The sequence below is a fragment of the Engystomops pustulosus genome, chromosome 3, assembly GCF_040894005.1.
Source record: "Engystomops pustulosus chromosome 3, aEngPut4.maternal, whole genome shotgun sequence".
Taxonomy (NCBI): Eukaryota; Metazoa; Chordata; class Amphibia; order Anura; family Leptodactylidae; genus Engystomops; species Engystomops pustulosus.
The window spans coordinates 6478049-6499606 of record NC_092413.1 but is presented as its reverse complement, the minus strand read 5'-3'; the positions used below and the strand labels follow the sequence as shown (position 1 = coordinate 6499606).

At 47.6% G+C, this 21558-nt stretch overlaps 1 protein-coding gene across 1 annotated transcript in view; it reads right to left on the bottom strand.

The window, feature by feature from the left end:
• The window catches only part of LOC140120790 (uncharacterized), a 159378-nt gene that overhangs the window by 8821 nt on the left and 128999 nt on the right, over positions 1 to 21558 (bottom strand). Inside the window, 9 exon segments of the mRNA XM_072139733.1 lie at positions 9157 to 9226; positions 9383 to 10298; positions 10620 to 10710; positions 11317 to 11378; positions 12501 to 12579; positions 12709 to 12813; positions 13070 to 13396; positions 17352 to 17540; positions 17762 to 18254. Of these exon segments, the coding sequence (XP_071995834.1) occupies positions 9157 to 9226; positions 9383 to 10298; positions 10620 to 10710; positions 11317 to 11378; positions 12501 to 12579; positions 12709 to 12813; positions 13070 to 13396; positions 17352 to 17540; positions 17762 to 18254 (2332 nt within the window).

Sequence of the window (21558 nt, the reverse complement as noted above, 5' to 3'; positions counted from 1 at the left end):
GGGGAGGCAGGTTATACTGAGGAGGTGGGGGGCAGGTTATACTGAGGAGATGAAGAGGCAGGTTATACTGAGGGGGGGGGGAGGCAGGTTATACTGAGGAGATGAAGAGGCAGGTTATACTGAGGGGATGGGGAGGCAGGTTATACTGAGGAGATGGGGAGGCAGGTTATACTGAGGGGATGGGGAGGCAGGTTATACTGAGGAGATGGGGAGGCAGGTTATACTGAGGAGATGGGGAGGCAGGTTATACTGAGGAGATGAGGAGGCAGGTTATACTGAGGAGATGAGGAGGCAGGTTATACTGAGGAGATGAGGAGGCAGGTTATACTGAGGAGATGAGGAGGCAGGTTATACTGAGGAGATGAGGAGGCAGGTTATACTGAGGAGATGGGGAGGCAGGTTATACTGAGGGGATGAGGAGGCAGGTTATACTGAGGAGATGAGGAGGCAGGTTATACTGAGGAGATGAGGAGGCAGGTTATACTGAGGAGATGGGGAGGCAGGTTATACTGAGGAGATGGGGGAGGCAGGTTATACTGAGGGGATGAGGAGGCAGGTTATACTGAGGAGATGAGGAGGCAGGTTATACTGAGGAGATGGGGAGGCAGGTTATACTGAGGAGATGGGGGAGGCAGGTTATACTGAGGGGATGAGGAGGCAGGTTATACTGAGGAGATGGGGAGGCAGGTTATACTGAGGAGATGGGGGAGGCAGGTTATACTGAGGGGATGAGGAGGCAGGTTATACTGAGGAGATGAGGAGGCAGGTTATACTGAGGAGATGAGGAGGCAGGTTATACTGAGGGGATGGGGAGGCAGGTTATACTGAGGGGATGAGGAGGCAGGTTATACTGAGGGGATGGGGAGGCAGGTTATACTGAGGGGATGAGGAGGCAGGTTATACAGAGGTGATGGGGAGGCAGGTTATACTGAGGAGATGAGGAGGCAGGTTATACTGAGGAGATGAGGAGGCAGGTTATACAGAGGTGATGGGGAGGCAGGTTATACTGAGGAGATGAGGAGGCAGGTTATACTGAGGAGATGTGGAGGCAGGTTATACTGAGGAGATGGGGGGGGCAGGTTATACTGAGGGGATGAGGAGGCAGATTATACTGAGGAGGTGGGGGGCAGGTTATACTGAGGGGATGAGGAGGCAGGTTATACTGAGGAGATGAGGAGGCAGGTTATACTGAGGAGATGAGGAGGCAGGTTATACTGAGGGGATGAGGAGGCAGGTTATACTGAGGAGATGGGGAGGCAGGTTATACTGAGGAGATGAGGAGGCAGGTTATACTGAGGGGATGAGGAGGCAGGTTATACTGAGGAGATGGGGAGGCAGGTTATACTGAGGAGATGGGGAGGCAGGTTATACTGAGGAGATGAGGAGGCAGGTTATACTGAGGAGATGAGGAGGCAGGTTATACTGAGGAGATGAGGAGGCAGGTTATACTGAGGAGATGAGGAGGCAGGTTATACTGAGGAGATGAGGAGGCAGGTTATACTGAGGAGATGAGGAGGCAGGTTATACTGAGGAGATGAGGAGGCAGGTTATACTGAGGAGATGAGGAGGCAGGTTATACTGAGGGGATGAGGAGGCAGGTTATACTGAGGTGATGAGGAGGCAGGTTATACTGAGGGGATGAGGAGGCAGGTTATACTGCGGAGATGGGGGGGCAGGTTATACTGAGGAGATGAGGAGGCAGGTTATACTGAGGACATGAGGAGGCAGGTTATACTGAGGGGATGGGGAGGCAGGTTATACTGAGGAGATGAGGAGGCAGGTTATACTGAGGGGATGAGGAGGCAGGTTATACTGAGGAGGTGGGGGGCAGGTTATACTGAGGGGATGAGGAGGCAGGTTATACTGAGGAGATGGGGGGGGGCAGGTTATACTGAGGAGATGGGGAGGCAGGTTATACTGAGGAGATGAGGAGGCAGGTTATACTGAGGGGGGGGGGAGGCAGGTTATACTGAGGAGATGGGGAGGCAGGTTATACTGAGGAGATGGGGAGGCATGTTATACTGAGGAGGTGAGGAGGCAGGTTATACTGAGGAGATGAGGAGGCAGGTTATACTGAGGAGATGAGGAGGCAGGTTATACTGAGGGGATGAGGAGACAGGTTATACTGAGGAGATGAGGAGGCAGGTTATACTGAGGAGATGAGGAGGCAGGTTATACTGAGGAGATGAGGAGGCAGGTTATACTGAGGAGATGAGGAGGCAGGTTATACTGAGGAGATGGGGAGGCAGGTTATACTGAGGAGATGGGGAGGCAGGTTATACTGAGGGGATGAGGAGGCAGGTTATACTGAGGGGGGGGAGGCAGGTTATACTGAGGAGATGAGGAGGCAGGTTATACTGAGGAGATGAGGAGGCAGGTTATACTGAGGGGATGAGGAGGCAGGTTATACTGAGGAGATGGGGAGGCAGGTTATACTGAGGGGATGAGGAGGCAGGTTATACTGAGGGGGGGGCAGGTTATACTGAGGAGGTGAGGAGGCAGGTTATACTGAGGGGATGAGGAGGCAGGTTATACTGAGGAGATGGGGAGGCAGGTTATACTGAGGGGATGAGGAGGCAGGTTATACTGAGGGGGGGGGGGAGGCAGGTTATACTGAGGAGATGAGGAGGCAGGTCATACTGAGGGGATGAGGAGGCAGGTTATACTGAGGGGATGAGGAGGCAGGTTATACTGAGGAGATGGGGAGGCAGGTTATACTGAGGGGATGAGGAGGCAGGTTATACTGAGGGGGGGGGGGAGGCAGGTTATACTGAGGAGATGAGGAGGCAGGTCATACTGAGGAGATGGGGGGGCAGGTTATACTGAGGGGATGAGGAGGCAGGTTATACTGAGGAGATGGGGAGGCAGGTTATACTGAGGGGATGAGGAGGCAGGTTATACTGAGGGGATGAGGAGGCAGGTTATACTGAGGAGATGGGGGGGGCAGGTTATACTGAGGAGATGAGGAGGCAGGTTATACTGAGGAGATGAGGAGGCAGGTTATACTGAGGAGATGGGGAGGCAGGTTATACTGAGGGGATGAGGAGGCAGGTTATACTGAGGGGATGAGGAGGCAGGTTATACTGAGGAGATGGGGGGGGGGCAGGTTATACTGAGGAGATGAGGAGGCAGGTTATACTGAGGGGATGAGGAGGCAGGTTATACTGAGGGGATGCGGAGGCAGGTTATACTGAGGGGATGAGGAGGCAGGTTATACTGAGGAGATGGGGAGGCAGGTTATACTGAGGAGGTGAGGAGGCAGGTTATACTGAGGAGATGTGGAGGCAGGTTATACTGAGGAGATGGGGGGGGGCAGGTTATACTGAGGAGATGGGGAGGCAGGTTATACTGAGGAGATGAGGAGGCAGGTTATACTGAGGGGATGAGGAGGCAGGTTATACTGAGGAGATGTGGGGGAGCAGGTTATACTGAGGGGATGAGGAGGCAGGTTATACTGAGGAGATGTGGGGGAGCAGGTTATACTGAGGAGATGAGGAGGCAGGTTATACTGAGGAGATGTGGGGGGGCAGGTTATACTGAGGGGATGAGGAGGCAGGTTATACTGAGGGGATGAGGAGGCAGGTTATACTGAGGAGATGGGGGGGGGGGCAGGTTATACTGAGGAGATGGGGAGGCAGGTTATACTGAGGGGATGAGGAGGCAGGTTATACTGAGGGGATGAGGAGGCAGGTTATACTGAGGAGATGAGGCAGGTTATACTGAGGAGATGAGGAGGCAGGTTATACTGAGGGGATGAGGAGGCAGGTTATACTGAGGAGATGAGGAGGCAGGTTATACTGAGGAGATGAGGAGGCAGGTTATACAGAGGTGATGGGGAGGCAGGTTATACTGAGGAGATGGGGAGGCAGGTTATACTGAGGGGATGAGGAGGCAGGTTATACTGAGGAGGTGAGGAGGCAGGTTATACTGAGGAGATGAGGAGGCAGGTTATACTAAGGAGATGGGGAGGCAGGTTATACTGAGGAGATGAGGAGGCGGATTATACTGAGGGGATGAGGAGGCAGGTTATACTGAGGAGATGGGGGGGGGCAGGTTATACTGAGGAGATGGGGATGCAGGTTATACTGAGGGGGGGGAGGCAGGTTATACTGAGGAGATGGGGAGGCAGGTTATACTGAGGGGGGGGGAGGCAGGTTATACTGAGGAGATGAGGAGGCAGGTTATACTGAGGAGATGAGGAGGCAGGTTATACTGAGGAGATGAGGAGGCAGATTATACTGAGGGGATGAGGAGGCAGGTTATACTGAGGGGATGAGGAGGCAGGTTATACTGAGGAGATGAGGAGGCAGGTTATACTGAGGAGATGAGGAGGCAGGTTATACTGAGGAGATGAGGAGGCAGGTTATACTGAGGGGATGAGGAGGCAGGTTATACTGAGGGGATGAGGAGGCAGGTTATACTGAGGAGATGAGGAGGCAGGTTATACTGAGGAGATGAGGAGGCAGGTTATACTGAGGGGATGAGGAGGCAGGTTATACTGAGGGGATGAGGAGGCAGGTTATACTGAGGGGATGAGGAGGCAGGTTATACTGAGGAGATGAGGAGGCAGGTTATACTGAGGAGATGAGGAGGCAGGTTATACTGAGGAGATGAGGAGGCAGGTTATACAGAGGTGATGGGGAGGCAGGTTATACTGAGGAGATGTGGAGGCAGGTTATACTGAGGAGATGAGGAGGCAGGTTATACTGAGGAGATGAGGAGAAAGGTTATACTGAGGAGATGAGGAGGCAGGTTATACTGAGGAGATGAGGAGGCAGGTTATACTGAGGAGATGAGGAGGCAGGTTATACTGAGGAGATGAGGAGGCAGGTTATACTGAGGAGATGAGGAGGCAGGTTATACTGAGGAGATGAGGAGGCAGGTTATACTGAGGGGGGGGGAGGCAGGTTATACTGAGGGGGGGGGAGGCAGGTTATACTGAGGAGATGGGGAGGCAGGTTATACTGAGGAGATGAGGAGGCAGGTTATACTGAGGAGATGAGGAGGCAGATTATACTGAGGAGATGAGGAGGCAGGTTATACTGAGGAGATGAGGAGGCAGGTAATACTGAGGAGATGAGGAGGCAGGTTATACTGAGGAGATGAGGAGGCAGGTTATACTGAGGAGATGAGGAGGCAGGTTATACAGAGGTGATGGGGAGGCAGGTTATACTGAGGAGATGGGGGAGGCAGGTTATACTGAGGGGATGAGGAGGCAGGTTATACTGAGGAGATGAGGAGGCAGGTTATACTGAGGAGATGAGGAGGCAGGTTATACTGAGGGGATGAGGAGGCAGGTTATACTGAGGGGATGAGGAGGCAGGTTATACTGAGGAGATGAGGAGGCAGGTTATACTGAGGAGATGAGGAGGCAGGTTATACTGAGGAGATGAGGAGGCAGGTTATACTGAGGAGATGAGGAGGCAGGTTATACTGAGGAGATGAGGAGGCAGGTTATACTGAGGAGATGAGGAGGCAGGTTATACTGAGGAGATGAGGAGGCAGGTTATACTGAGGGGGGGGGAGGCAGGTTATACTGAGGGGGGGGGGGAGGCAGGTTATACTGAGGAGATGGGGAGGCAGGTTATACTGAGGAGATGAGGAGGCAGGTTATACTGAGGAGATGAGGAGGCAGATTATACTGAGGAGATGAGGAGGCAGGTTATACTGAGGAGATGAGGAGGCAGGTTATACTGAGGAGATGAGGAGGCAGGTTATACTGAGGAGATGAGGAGGCAGGTTATACTGAGGAGATGAGGAGGCAGGTTATACAGAGGTGATGGGGAGGCAGGTTATACTGAGGAGATGGGGGAGGCAGGTTATACTGAGGGGATGAGGAGGCAGGTTATACTGAGGAGATGAGGAGGCAGGTTATACTGAGGAGATGAGGAGGCAGGTTATACTGAGGGGATGAGGAGGCAGGTTATACTGAGGGGATGAGGAGGCAGGTTATACTGAGGAGATGAGGAGGCAGGTTATACTGAGGAGATGAGGAGGCAGGTTATACTGAGGAGATGAGGAGGCAGGTTATACTGAGGAGATGAGGAGGCAGGTTATACTGAGGAGATGAGGAGGCAGGTTATACTGAGGAGATGAGGAGGCAGGTTATACTGAGGGGATGAGGAGGCAGGTTATACTGAGGGGATGAGGAGGCAGGTTATACTGAGGAGATGAGGAGGCAGGTTATACTGAGGAGATGAGGAGGCAGGTTATACTGAGGAGATGAGGAGGCAGGTTATACTGAGGAGATGAGGAGGCAGGTTATACTGAGGAGATGAGGAGGCAGGTTATACTGAGGAGATGAGGAGGCAGGTTATACTGAGGAGATGAGGAGGCAGGTTATACTGAGGAGGTGAGGAGGCAGGTTATACTGAGGGGATGAGGAGGCAGGTTATACTGAGGAGATGAGGAGGCAGGTTATACTGAGGAGATGAGGAGGCAGGTTATACTGAGGAGATGAGGAGGCAGGTTATACAGAGGTGATGGGGAGGCAGGTTATACTGAGGAGATGTGGAGGCAGGTTATACTGAGGAGATGAGGAGGCAGGTTATACTGAGGAGATGAGGAGAAAGGTTATACTGAGGAGATGAGGAGGCAGGTTATACTGAGGAGATGAGGAGGCAGGTTATACTGAGGAGATGAGGAGGCAGGTTATACTGAGGGGATGAGGAGGCAGGTTATACTGAGGGGATGAGGAGGCAGGTTATACTGAGGAGATGAGGAGGCAGGTTATACTGAGGAGATGAGGAGGCAGGTTATACTGAGGAGATGAGGAGGCAGGTTATACTGAGGAGATGAGGAGGCAGGTTATACTGAGGAGATGAGGAGGCAGGTTATACAGAGGTGATGGGGAGGCAGGTTATACTGAGGAGATGGGGGAGGCAGGTTATACTGAATGGATGAGGAGGCAGGTTATACTGAGGAGATGAGGAGGCAGGTTATACTGAGGAGATGAGGAGGCAGGTTATACTGAGGGGATGAGGAGGCAGGTTATACTGAGGGGATGAGGAGGCAGGTTATACTGAGGAGATGAGGAGGCAGGTTATACTGAGGAGATGAGGAGGCAGGTTATACTGAGGAGGTGAGGAGGCAGGTTATACTGAGGGGGGGGCAGGTTATACTGAGGAGATGGGGAGGCAGGTTATACTGAGGAGATGGGGAGGCAGGTTATACTGAGGAGATGAGGAGGCAGGTTATACTGAGGAGATGAGGAGGCAGGTTATACTGAGGAGGTGAGGAGGCAGGTTATACTGAGGGGGGGGCAGGTTATACTGAGGAGATGGGGAGGCAGGTTATACTGAGGAGATGGGGAGGCAGGTTATACTGAGGAGATGAGGAGGCAGGTTATACTGAGGAGATGAGGAGGCAGGTTATACTGAGGAGATGAGGAGGCAGGTTATACTGAGGGGATGAGGAGGCAGGTTATACTGAGGAGATGAGGAGACAGGTTATACTGAGGGGATGAGGAGACAGGTTATACTGAGGGGATGGGGAGGCAGGTTATACTGAGGAGATGAGGAGGCAGATTATACTGAGGAGATGAGGAGGCAGGTTATACTGAGGAGATGAGGAGGCAGGTTATACTGAGGAGATGAGGAGGCAGGTTATACTGAGGAGGTGAGGAGGCAGGTTATACTGAGGGGGGGGCAGGTTATACTGAGGAGATGGGGAAGCAGGTTATACTGAGGAGATGGGGAGGCAGGTTATACTGAGGAGATGAGGAGGCAGGTTATACTGAGGAGATGAGGCAGGTTATACTGAGGAGATGAGGAGGCAGGTTATACTGAGGAGATGAGGAGGCAGGTTATACTGAGGAGATGAGGAGGCAGGTTATACTGAGGAGATGAGGAGGCAGGTTATACTGAGGAGATGAGGAGGCAGGTTATACTGAGGAGATGAGGAGGCAGGTTATACTGAGGGGATGAGGAGGCAGGTTATACTGAGGGGATGAGGAGGCAGGTTATACTGAGGAGATGAGGAGGCAGGTTATACTGAGGAGATGGGGAGGCAGGTTATACTGAGGAGATGAGGAGGCAGGTTATACTGAGGAGATGAGGAGGCAGGTTATACTGAGGAGATGGGGAGGCAGGTTATACTGAGGGGATGAGGAGGCAGGTTATACTGAGGGGGGGGGAGGCAGGTTATACTGAGGGGGGGGGGAGGCAGGTTATACTGAGGAGATGGGGAGGCAGGTTATACTGAGGGGGGGGGGAGGCAGGTTATACTGAGGGGGGGGGAGGCAGGTTATACTGAGGAGATGAAGAGGCAGGTTATACTGAGGAGATATGGAGGCAGGTTATACTGAGGAGATGAGGAGGCAGGTTATACTGAGGAGATGGGGGGCAGGTTATACTGAGGAGATGAGGAGGCAGGTTATACTGAGGGGATGAGGAGGCAGGTTATACTGAGGAGATGAGGAGGCAGGTTATACTGAGGAGGTGGGGGGCAGGTTATACTGAGGAGGTGGGGGGCAGGTTATACTGAGGGGATGAGGACGCAGGTTATACTGAGGGGATGAGGAGGCAGGTTATGCTGAGGAGATGAGGACGCAGGTTATACGGAGGAGATGAGGACGCAGGTTATACGGAGGAGATGAGGAGACAGGTAATTAAATAGATCGGCCGAAAACAAAAACACAGACATCTCCTGCTGTATCTAAGGGGATCTGAAAGATCCCACCCAAGCAACTTTATTAATATACTTTTCAATGATGGGAGTTTGTGAGGTGGGGTACAAGGCAGGAAAATAGGTGTTATTAGGAGGTAAAAGGAGGGGTTATGGGTGGTACAACTTATAAAATTATACATGACAGATTACACAATTACATGTGATAGCATATTTGCGGTAGCTGTGACATATATGTGCTTCGGGAAACTTTTAAAAGTTCATTTGTCTGAAACTGGACCCAAAACTGGTGTAGAATGCCGACTATCTGTAGCCTTTATTTACTGGATTTACGAGTCTAAATTGAATGACATACTCACTAATTCCTGGCTTCCCAGGACAATTGCGGAAAACCTTTGGAATGTATCCGGGCCCAGGCTGTCTTAAGTCAGTGGAAAATATGATCATTTCTTAACAAATACAAAAGAGACAAAATTCATATATTTACTCTCTAAATTACACTAATACTATAGGGTGAGCATTAACCATTACTCTCACAGTCAGAAATAGAAGAAATAGTTTAGTGCGGAGTTTCTCATTCTTTCTTTTACTCCACAATAATCTGAATAAGGAAACACGTATAAATTAATGAGAGATCCTGATCATCACCACCACAGAACGAGCGCCACAAAATCACTACACATTTTTAATCAGCTTTTTTAACTGAAATCCAATTTGTGGGTAAAAAGCATTTCCCACATTCCGAACCTAAATTTAAAATACCTCTCCTGTGTGGATTCTTATATGTCTAGCAAGAGCTGTCTTAACTCTATAACGTTTCCCACATTCTGGACATGAAAATGGCTTCTCCCCCGTGTGAAGTCTCTGATGGTTGTTTAGATCTGATTTCCATTTATAAGATTTCCCACATTCTGAGCAACGGAACGGTTTCTCCCCCGTGTGAGTTCTCTGGTGTGCAATGAGATGTGTTTTATTTCCGAAACCTTTACCACATTCTGAACATATGAACGGCTTCTCCCCTGTGTGAATTTTCTGATGCCGCGCAAGGTGTGTTTTCCTTTTAAAACATTTCCCACATTCTGAACATTGGAACGGCTTCTCTTCTGTGTGAATTCCCTGATGTCTAATAAGCTCGGATTTTTGGATGAAAGTTTTGTCGCAATCGGGACATGAGTATGGCCTCCTACCTGTGTGAATTTTTGTGTGTATATTTAGCGATGATATTGAAGTAAAACATTTGTTGCATTCTGAACATGGAAACGGCCTCTCTCCTGTGTGAGTTCTCTGATGTCTAATACACTCTGCCTTGCTGAGAAGACCTTTTTCACACTCTGAACATGAGTACGGCCTGTCCCCTGTGTGAATTTTTTTATGTACATTTAGTGATGATTTTGAATTAAAACATTTGTCACATTCTGGACATGGATATGGCTTTGGCAGATTGGGACCTCTACGACGTTCACCAGTTCTGTGAGTTTTATCTTGCAGAAGACTTTGTGATGGACCTGAAGACTGGACTTGTGTGGGATGAGCATATGACTGATTGGTACTGTGAAGGGCTGGGAGCACATCGAGGGGAATGTCATACTCATAGGGTTCTTGTTTGATGTCACAATCTTCCATTTTAAGATGTAAAGATATGACTTGTCCCTCCGAGATCCCGACATCGTCATCTGCCAAGTAAAACACGGGTAAGAATATTTTTTAAATACAATTACTTACTTTCCACAAACTTGTTAAAGAATGTGGCAAAATTTGTTCATTCAAGACGTCTTCTAAGATTTAACAAATGTGCACAGACTTTTGGAGGCAAATTATATGATTCTCCTCCTCCTGGTTCCGGCACTGGTAATGGAGCGTCGGGGGGTAAGTGATGATTATTATATTACTGCCCCCTGTATATTCCTTTTGCTGCAGTCAGGATATTATTGTCGGGATGATATGTCCATATTATGGCCATGTGAACGAGTCCTCATGTAGTGGTGGTCACTCACCTGGAGGGTTATCTGTAGGGACGTCCTCCTCTCCGATCACATCCGTTTCTTCTTCTTTTATCACTGTGGTCAATGCTTTTAGATCTTCATCCTGAGTAGGAAATAGCATCACAATTATTGTAGAAATCGTCAGACAGTTGGATCAGTCACAAGGAGCCTTTTACTTCACAATAAAGATTGATTAAGAAACAAATTGACATACATTGTGTAGTTAACTAAGATGCAAATATGGAGGTTGTATGGCAGCTCAATGACGAGCTTAAAGGACATCTACCACCACAATCAAGGATTGTAAACCAAGCACACTAACATGACATAACATGGACTCTATAAACATTAATGGTCTTTGGCTGCCCTGTAGTCCATTCTGATCTAGACAACATTTCAAACACTGGAAATGTCATCAGTGTCTGAGGAGTCACATGGAGAGAGCAGAAACCGGAGGATGAATCACCTCACCATATCTCCTGGTGGATAGCCTCCTCCTTTTTTTGTTGGAATCCATGAATGACAGGAAGAAACCTAATTTATGATAACTGGAAACCAATCTGGGGAGATCTCGGCCACATCTCTGCTCAGCTTTATCCCTGATATCTCCAACATTCACTACTATGAGATTAACGACTAACACCTCCAATGCATAGATTATAGGGATCAACTCCGCAAATGTCTACAGATCCTTCGGGATTATATCTACCTGATCCTCCATTTGATCTTCTTCTGGACATCTGTCCACTGAAATCTCCTCATTGTATAGATCTGTAGGAAAACATACAGAGGCTGAATTAATTCTTTAATGACTGTTAAGTAGTGAACAGCAGGTTTGTCAAAATTTAGGTTCACCGAGTTCGGTCAAATATTGGGATCAGTACCTGGACTTGAAGCCGAATATGAACCCTATTGAAATCAACGGGGAACCGATTTTTCACAAAACTTGGTGTGAAATGTGGATAGTACTTGGTAGGGGTAAATGGGCCATACAAAGTACTTCAAATAATAGCGTAATATGTTAAAGATGCACCACGAAAAAGATGGTGAACTCTGTCGAACCTGAGCGGGGAAGCGTCAGATTCATGATTTTATGTGTACAATCTTATGCGCGCTGCATTATAGATGGACGATCTGTGAACTCCGGTGACCCTGTAAGTAAATGTGCTCCATAATCTTCCACCACATGAGTCACGGTCTTCCTCCTGATACTATTTGATTTATCCAATGGTGGTGGCTGAGGAGAATTGAACCTGGTGTTCCCTGCAGCATCGGCTCCATCACCACATCCCCCTCCCTTAATTCCTGCTTCCTGCTTTTTGTATCATGAAACACCTGCAGTCCCTCTCGCTGCTCCATCTGTATACTCATACGCTCCTAAAGTACAAACAGCAGCATTTTGAAAAAAATGGATGCAGTGAAAGCATAAAGCAGTTTAGGGATATGTTGTTGCAGCAAGAGTGCATCTATTTGTACAATTGATTTTAATGATGCAATAAGGTTATCTCACTCTAAAACTTCTTTACACTGCCCTTAAAAGGGCAGTTATTTCTCTCCCTATCTGCCCTCAAAAGGGCAATTGTAAAATGATTTAAGCTTTATTATTTCCCTACCTGTTCCTGCAGATCTACTCTCTGCCTCTAATGACACTGGGACATGTGACACTGCTCTTATACAGAAGGGACACATGAGCTGCCGGGCCAATCAACCATGATCATACAGGGGAAGGCTGTTGTAGCTATGGAGCTTAAAGCTGGTTGAATGGCTTCTAAGCAATCAACCAGCCTTCCATAGTTTCCCGAATGCCAAATCTGCCATGTTCGGTACATTCCCGAATTTGGGGGTTTGGTACGCTCAAAACTAATAAAAATTTGTTTCAATATAATCTATTACCTGGTGATGTGAGAGGCTGGTGGTCCTCCATCATGACCTCCTTGTACAGGTCCTTGTGTCCTTCTACATACTCCCACTCCTAAATGGAGAAATAGGAAGCGACATACTAAAATCTTATAGGAACCTGACACACACAATAACACAGTCATCCCCCGGACCCCTCCCTTGTGTTATTATATAATGTCCCAGCATTCCCAGCAGCGCTCACCTCTCCGCTCAGCAGCTCAGTGATCCTGGAGGTAAGTTCTAGGATCTTCTGCTTATTGATGTTCTTATGTTGAGGTCTACAAGTCGTCTTCATTACTGTGTAATCCTGATTATGGAGACACAGATGGGACACGGGGATAAGAATGAGGTCATGTGACATCATCAGATTCCTCACCTCTCCGATCACATCCATCGGATATCGTTAAACACCCACAGGCAAAAAACATGCACCAAGAAGAAGTTGTTACGGGACAAGACGTTCTCTGTTTGACTATACTGATGAAATATTGAAGAGATCACAATATTACATCAAGTTTATTGGGGCAACTTCTACTACAGACAATAAGGGTGTGACCTCTCACCTCTCCTGTGACCTGGTAGAGGATCTCTAGGGTGAGGTCACAGATCATCTTCGCCATCTTCTTCCTGTTTCTCTCCATCCTGGACGAGTCGCTGATCTGGTAGGAACCTAATCTGAAAGAAGATTGAAAAACCCTCAAACCCCCAGAAATGTGAGAAAATGAGGAGAAGCTGAGGGAATATTCTGTGGAGACGAGGGATTTGTGTAACGTGTGAGGGGATGAGGAGCAGCAGAGGCTTCTCTCAGGCTCATGGTGTATAATAAGTGTCTGGTAATATGAGGTGGATGTGAGACATGGAGCCGGCGTGGGGTGAGGTACAGAGCGGCGCTGCCTCTCTCCGCTATATCATCTCCTCTATAGATAATAACCACACAGTGTAACTTACCCCCAGCTGCAGAGCCGCTTATATACAGGACCTGCAGTGATGTCACCTCATCATGTGATCATGTGTGGGAGGAGCCCAGGGATCACATGGTGCTGGGAGTGGGCGGAGCTCAGTGTGTTCCCGGCTCTGCTGTGCTGGAGAAGCTGAGGTGGATGTAGCAGAGCTTGAACTCACACGATCTCTCATTTCTCTAGAGAGGACCACACTTTGGAAGATTGGCATATAACTGTTTTAATGGGACATTTCAGGACAGAGGGAAAGGAAATAATGGGAGTATAAAATGCTGTGAATTTTCTGTTTCATGCATAACATCATGTCTGACGAAGAGAACTAGTATTCTCCAAACCTCAACAGGAAATACAGGCAGTCCCCAGGTTATGTACATGATAGGTTCCCTGGGTTAGTTCTTAATTTGAATCTCTATGTAAGTCGAAACTGTATGTTTTATAATTGTAGTTATAGACAAAAAATTTTTCTAAACATTTTGCAGTAATAAGACCTCGGATTATGACTAAAGCTTCATTACAGACGCCTTACAGCTGATCATTGCAGCCTGGGACTATAGTAAAGCATCCAGAGAGGTCACAGTGGGCAGAGGGGTCCGTCTTTAACTAAGGGTCGTCTGTAAGTTGGGTGTCCTTAAGTAGGGAACCGCCTGTATACTCAGTTGTCATTAAAAAGTTGTCGCCTGATTTCTTCACTCTTCTCCTGTTCTCTATGGCTTATACAGTGTATATGTACACTACTAGCACAATGTACCGCACAAGAATGGAACTGAAAACCGGCTTTGAACTACGTAACCCAACCCGACAACAATATTAAGATTAAGATTCTCTATAACAACGAGAGAAAAATACAGGAGGGAATACACGCCCTAAAGACTCTACTGGACGGCACAGAGGAGATGAAGGACACTCATCACAATTATGTTACCGTAAACTTCAGGATATGATCATCAACAACAAAAAGGAAAAGCTCCATAGACCGAGACAAAAAGTCTCCATCCCCACGGGCCCCAGAGCTGCTGAACCTTTCCTCCTACGAGCCTGACAAACATGAACAGTTATCTCCAGAGGTCTGTCCTTCTGCCCTGCAAGATTCGTCGGCAACATTAAACTTAGACTTAGAGAATATTTCCATGTCCGAGACTCTCCTGACAACGCAGATTCTGAGAAGGCTCAAAAACAACTTGTTAAAAAATCTACCTGGAGCCCCATGACCGGCGATCAACTCAACACTGGATACATACATTGACTGCTTTGGAAAGTATCTCAGGTTGGGTGGAAAATCTGAAAGCCCTGGTCAGAAATACACCCAGCTACATCCAGGGCACTACTGACCTTTTACATAAACTCAAGGCTGTAGGCCCACTACCTTATGGTACAATTCCATGGCTCCCAACCGTCTCGGTTTGGCCAGGACAGTCCCACTTTAAAACCTCCGCCCCGCGTCACGGGCAGCTGTGAGATTGTCCCGGATTTTCCCTCCAGGTCCTGCTCTTGCTGGGATTGACCCGGCTCTGTGTCCCACATAGTAAATACTTTCATAGCCAGAACCTGCGATACTGAATGGCTTCTACAGACATCGGGCAGGGAGTCCAGAGAGAAGTGTCGGGTTAGTGGAGACCAGGGACCACGTCATCAGGTTCAGATCAGCATCTGTCCATATATGGTCACATCTCCTAGGGTTCCCCAGAGCAGACATCAGGCAGGGAATCCTTTAGACAGAAGTGTCGGGTTAGGGGAGAGCAGGGACCATATCATCAGGTTCAGATCAGCATCTGTCCATATATGGTCTCCTAGGGCTTCCATAGACACATTTAAATTAATTAAATAAATTTATGCCCAGGTCAGGATTCCAACCCCAGAACCTCTGGGGGTGTCAATGAGAGGATTTTATGTAACTAAGAGTTTCACTGTTACATTGTGACACACTGATATACAGAGAGATAATTATTGAGATGATTATTATTATTGAGATGATAATAATAATAAAAATATAATAGTCGTCTCGACAATTACAATAGTAATCTCTGAGAAGATGTATCGCTATACACCAGTGCATGGAGCCTGTGTCACTGTGTAACAGTAAAAGACTTAGTCACATAAAATCCTCCCATCAATAACCACTGGGCCAATAGCCTAGTGGATAGAGGCTCCATCTCTGTTGCAAGTAGAGTGGAGAGTCTGGAGTTTAAATCCCAAGCTGAGCAAGTTTTTTTATTATTATTATGGATGATTATTATTATTATGAAGATGATTATTAGTAATAAAAATTTGGGGCGTGGCCAGGGCGTGATTAGGGGTGTGGCTTCCAGAAATGCTGGGAGGTATGCAATTCTGGCCACCATGGATGTGAAATCTCTAAACACTAACATTTCCCACAAAGATAGAATAGCAGCATGTCGGCCACACATGGAGAAACACAACCTACCTACAGAACAGATCACAGAACTCGTACACTGGGGCTTATTTACCTTGGGTCCCGTGGCCGCATTTCCGTTTAGTTTTCCGCCATTTTGGGGCATTGTAGGGGATTGTGTTGCACGCAATCAGATTTTGCCACATCGCCGGTGGCTTGCATGCAACAGAAATGGGGGGGAGGGGCAGCACCAATCATCAGTGTGCTGGCCCTTCAAATCTTAAAGAGCCGCCGTGTGAACGCACCCTAGAATGCGGGGACCTCCACTGGAATGAGGGAAGGTGAGTGAGACTGCAGCCGGGATACAGGGAGGCACAAGGGAGCAGTAACAGAAGATCCAGAGTCCAAGGAATTGTAGGAAAATTTGCACAAGGCAACAGGGTGGACCAGTTGTCCTGTCGGGCAGAAACAAAATGCCCTGGACTGCGGATGATACACAGAGGAGAAATCCAGCTTTACTTGAAGTTTGCTGCACAGGGAACGCCAGAATCTGAGAAAATGTGCAGAGGGACTCCATGAAGCCGGAACATGTGGAGGTAGAACAGGATGGCCAGACAGGGAGATGACGGTAAACCAGGCAGAAGAATGAAATGGGATATCCTGGAGAAGCGGTCAGTGACCACCCAGATTACGGTATTGCCGGAGGATGTGAGAAGGTCCGTAACAAAGTCCATGGCTATGTGAGTCCACAGGCAACTGGGTATAGAGCAGACCTGCTGGCATGACTACTTGTTCTGGGAACAGGAAGTGCAGAAACTCATATAGTCTCATACGTCCTTGACCAGACCTGGCCACCAGTAGAAACGAGTTATGGGAGTGACAGATCTCTGCACCCCAGGGTGCCCAGCTACACAAGAGCAATGTCCCAAAGTTAGTATCTTCTTCCGAAGAGCAGGTCGGACACAGGTCTTGCCAGGAGGAAGCTGCCGTAGATCCACAGGAGCGGCAATAACGAGCCGTTCAGGAGGAACAATATGTCGAGGAGCTGGTTCTTCCTCAATTACATCAGAGGCACAAGAGAGGGCATCAGCCTTCTCCACAGGAGCGGCAATAACGAGCCGTTCAGGAGGAACAATATGTCGAGGAGCCGTTCAGGAGGAACAATATGTCGAGGAGCTGGTTCTTCCTCAATTACATCAGAGGCACAAGAGAGGGCATCAGCCTTGACATTCTTCTCTGCTGGACGGAAATGTATTAGAAAGTTAAAGTGAGAGAAAAAGAGGGACCAACAAGCCTGTCGTGGATTGAGCAGTCTGGAAATATAGGAGTTTCTTATGATCCGTATGGATACAGACTGGATGACAAGCTCCTTCCATAAGATAACGCAACTCTTCCAAAGCAAGCTTTATGGCCAGGAATCCCGGGTAACCTTTGGAGTAATTCCTCTCTGCGGCTGAGAAGGTTTTTGAGAAGAAACCGCACGTGAGAGTTCAACCATTTGAGCCCTTAATGGGTGAGAACGCCTCCAGCACCAACCCATGAGGCGTCAAACTCTAGCTGGAACGGTTTCTCCATATCAGGCCGAGTGAGAACGGGAGCAGAGGCAAAGGCAGACTTCAAATTGCAGAATGATTGTTCAGCCACCGGAGGCCAGAGGTTAAGAACAGCGTTTTTCTTGGTCAGCGCTACAATGGGAGACACGAAGGAGGAGAAATGTGGTATGAACTGCCGATAGTAATTAGCGAAGCCCAGGAATCTGTGGATAGCACGAAGTCCTACTGGGCGAGGCCACTGAAGTACAGCAGACAAGTTTGTGGGATCCATCTGTAGTCCCTCGTCAGAGATGATATACCCGAGGAAAGGAAGACTCTTTTGGTGCAAATGGCACTTCTCGAGTTTGGCATATATAAGCGATTGGCCCTTAGGCGCCTGAGAACTTGTTGTACATGATCCTGATGGGACCTAAGGGCCGTAGAGAACACCAGGATATCGCTCAGGTAGTTCATGGCACAGATATAAAGCAAGTCTTTGAAAATGTAATTGACGAACTCTTGAAATACGTCTGGTGCATTACAGAGTCCAAGCGGCACGACCAGATACTCGAAGTGCCCATCACGAGTATTGAAGGTGGTCTTCCGGTCATCACCTTCATGGATATGGATGAGATTATACGCCTCCCGTAGGTCCAAATTGGTGAAGACTTTGGCTCCAGGTAGACGGTCAAAGAGTTCTGTCAGGGCTGGCAGAATGTCAAAGCCAATCATTGGCCCTTTAAACCCTACAGACCCGGCGCACACGCCGGAGCACAGGACCGCCGCTGGAGTGAGGGACAGTGAGCGAGACTGTAGCTGGGCTCCAGGGGAACAGGGAGGCACATGGGTCGCAGGAGCACCCGTGCCAGATATGTCCTCTATTCTATCTGTCCATCTGTGTATAAGACTAAACTTGACCATATTACGATTAGCCGATCACAACCAAGCATGCTACCTAAGAGGGCGTGTCCGTCTTATGCTTGATAAAATACCCTGTAGTTCAATAATAAATTAGAGAGAATCTTAGAGACCATGGGGCAGATTTATCATACGCAGCGCGATACATCAAGAGGCGGAAGCGTCTGCAGCATACGTCACACAGCCGGCGGGGACCATGTCCACTCACACATTCTGAACATACGAACGACTTCTCCCCGTGTGAATTCTCTGATGTCTAATAAGATGTTCTATTGCTACAAAACATTTCTTACATTCTGCGCAAGTATTGCTTTCTCTCCTGTGTGAGTTCTCCGATGTCTAATAATCTCCGACTTTTGGATGAAATGTTTCTCACAATCTGAGCAGGAGTGCGGCTTCTCACCCGCGTGAAGTTTTTTTATGTGCATTTAGTGAGGATTTTGAAGTAAAACATTTCTCACATTCTGGACATGGAAAAGGCCTCTCTCCTGTGTGAGTTCTCCGAAGTCTAATAACCTCTGCCTTGTTATAAGACCTCACTCACATTCTGAGCCTGAGTGCGGCCTCTGTCCGCTATATCATCTCCTCTATAGATAATAACCGCACAGTGTAACTTACCCCCAGCTGCAGCACCGCTTATATACAGGACCTGCAGTGATGTCACCTCATCATGTGATCATGTGTGGGAGGAGCCCAGAGATCACATGGTGCTGGGTGTGGGCGGAGCTCAGTGTGATCCAGGCTCTGCTGTGCTAAGAAGCTGAAATGTATGTGCAGGGCGGATGTAGCAGAGCTGTGTGTGTGATGTGTACAGTATGTAGCGGAGCTGTGTGTGTGATGTGTATAGTATGTAGCAGTGCTATGTGTGTGATGTGTATAGTATGTAGCAGAGCTGTGTGTGATGTGTATGGTATGCAGCAGTGCTGTGTGTGTGATGTGTATAGTATGTAGCAGAGCTGTGTGTGTGATGTGTATAGTATGTAGCAGAGCTGTGTGTGTGATGTGTATAGTATGTAGCAGAGCTGTGTGTGTGATGTATATTTCCCAACCTTCTCTGATGCCTGTATGACTGTACACTATGCATTGGTAATAATACTGTTATGATCCACATATTAGTGTGCACTATTTATTAACAGGAGAAACATAACTATCAGGTTATGATTGATGATGATTTCAGATTTTTTCTGGAGCTGAATACACTACAGAGACAGAACCTTGCTGGGTAATGCAGTAAATGCTAATATTCCTGTATATTCCTCTACAATCAGTTAGACTATCTATGGGTTATGTCGTTCTTTAGAGTTCCTTTAACAGAGTTCACGACCGCCGCCGGCGGTGGTCGGGTCCTGGAACATGGAGAGGGCTCACGGGCTGAACCCTCTCCATAGCCGGTAAGTCTTTGCTGCATAACCGGTAATACCCGCGATCTGTGCCAGCACCGATCATGGGTGATTTCTAGCTGATCGCTGGTGGGGAGCGGCGATCCGTCGCCATGGTAGCCTCGGGTGTTTCCGAAGACCCAAGGCTACTTTGTTTTAACCCATTCATTACAATGTGCTATAAGCACATTGTAATGAATGAGGAGTAAAATCCCCAAATACTGCCATACTGTAGTATGGCAGTATATGGTAGGATTAATCAGACAACCTAAGGATAAAGTAGCCTAGGGAGTCTGAAAAATAGTAAAAATTAAAAAAAAGTTAAAAAAAAAATTAGAATTAAAAAAAACCCTAAAAATTCAAATCACCCCCCTTTCCCTAGAACTGATATAAATCTAAATAAACTGTTAAAATCATAAACACAGTTATCACGGTGTCCGAAAATGCCCGATCTATTAAAATATACTAATGGTTTTTCACTGCGTTTAACCCCGTAACGAAAAATCGTGCCCAAAGTAAAAAATGGCACTTTTTTGCCATTTATAAAAAAAATTTAAAATTCTATAAAAAATAATCAAAAGTTCGTAAAGTCCTAAAAATAATATCATAGAAAACATCATCAAAAGTTGCAAAAAATGACAACACTCACAGCTCCGTACACCAAAGTATGAAGTTATTAGCGCAAGAAGACGGCAAAAAAAAAAAAAAAAATTGTACAGGAGGTTTTAATTTTTGTAAATGTATGAAAACATTATAAAACCTATACAAATTTGGTATCTGCGTAATCGTATTGACCCAAAGAATAAAGTAGACATGTCATTTTGGGCGCACAGTGAAATTCCAAGCCCACATGAAAAAGGCACAAATGCGTTTTTTCACCATTTTCACTGCATTTGGTATTTTGAAGTGCAAAGTGTTACGCAGAAAACAAGCCTTCATACAGCTCTTTACGTGTAAAAATAAAAAGTTATAGATTTTTGAAGGTGGGGAGTGAAAAAATGGAAATGAAAAAACAGGAAAGGGCCCGCTCCTGAAGCGGTTAATATGGGCAATTATTTCAGATTTCCACCCTAATAGCAGCAGTTTCCTTTATACACTCAAGTGCCCTGAAAAGGGCAATCACTGTTTTTTTGACTCTGTCTCTGTTGTGTAATGGAGTCTGGTCATGTGACCCTGCTCTTATACAGCAGAGTCACATGTCCAGCCCAGCCAATCAGAGGCAGAGGGCTGTAAGCTGCTTGATGGGCTGTGGGGTGGAGGCTTGCATGAATCGGATGTGGAGAGAGGGGATTGAGCTTTTTGAAGGTAGTGGAGGAGGAACAAGCCAGGAGGTTGGGGTAATATTTATAGTGTGGTAAGCGGGAGAGAAAAACTGCTTGGTGGGTCTCCACATGACAAAAGTAAATTCACCTGCGCCTCCGCCACAATGTCCTCCATGCAGTGGGGACAAAGGTGAGGCCTGGTTATAGCTATGGCTGTGTCCGGCTTACTATAGATGCAAAGCAGGGCCGGCCCTCTCGGATCTACGAGCCGCCAATTTGTCAGATCCCGGACACTCATCGCGGGCATCAGTCCCTGTCGGTAAGGATTTGTCGGAGAAGTTACCCATTGTGAATTAGTCATCTGGCTCTGTCTCCGTGGCTGTGGTCCCTAGCAGTGGTGGTGGTGCCATTCCATGGTCCAGCAGGTACAGTCCAGCCAGCCATTCCAGTTTCAGTCATTGGGTCTCCAGCAGCGACCAGCTGGGCACCATATCTCAGATATAATTCCAGTTCCTCAGCCTTCATCGGAGTCAACTTAATGCAGGGCCGCGGGGTCCAAAGTTTGTTTTACACCGCTGTCCATTGTTCATTGGGGCCCCCCTAGCTCCGGATAAGATGGTGTGGCCTATGACTTGTTTAAGATTGGGTCATT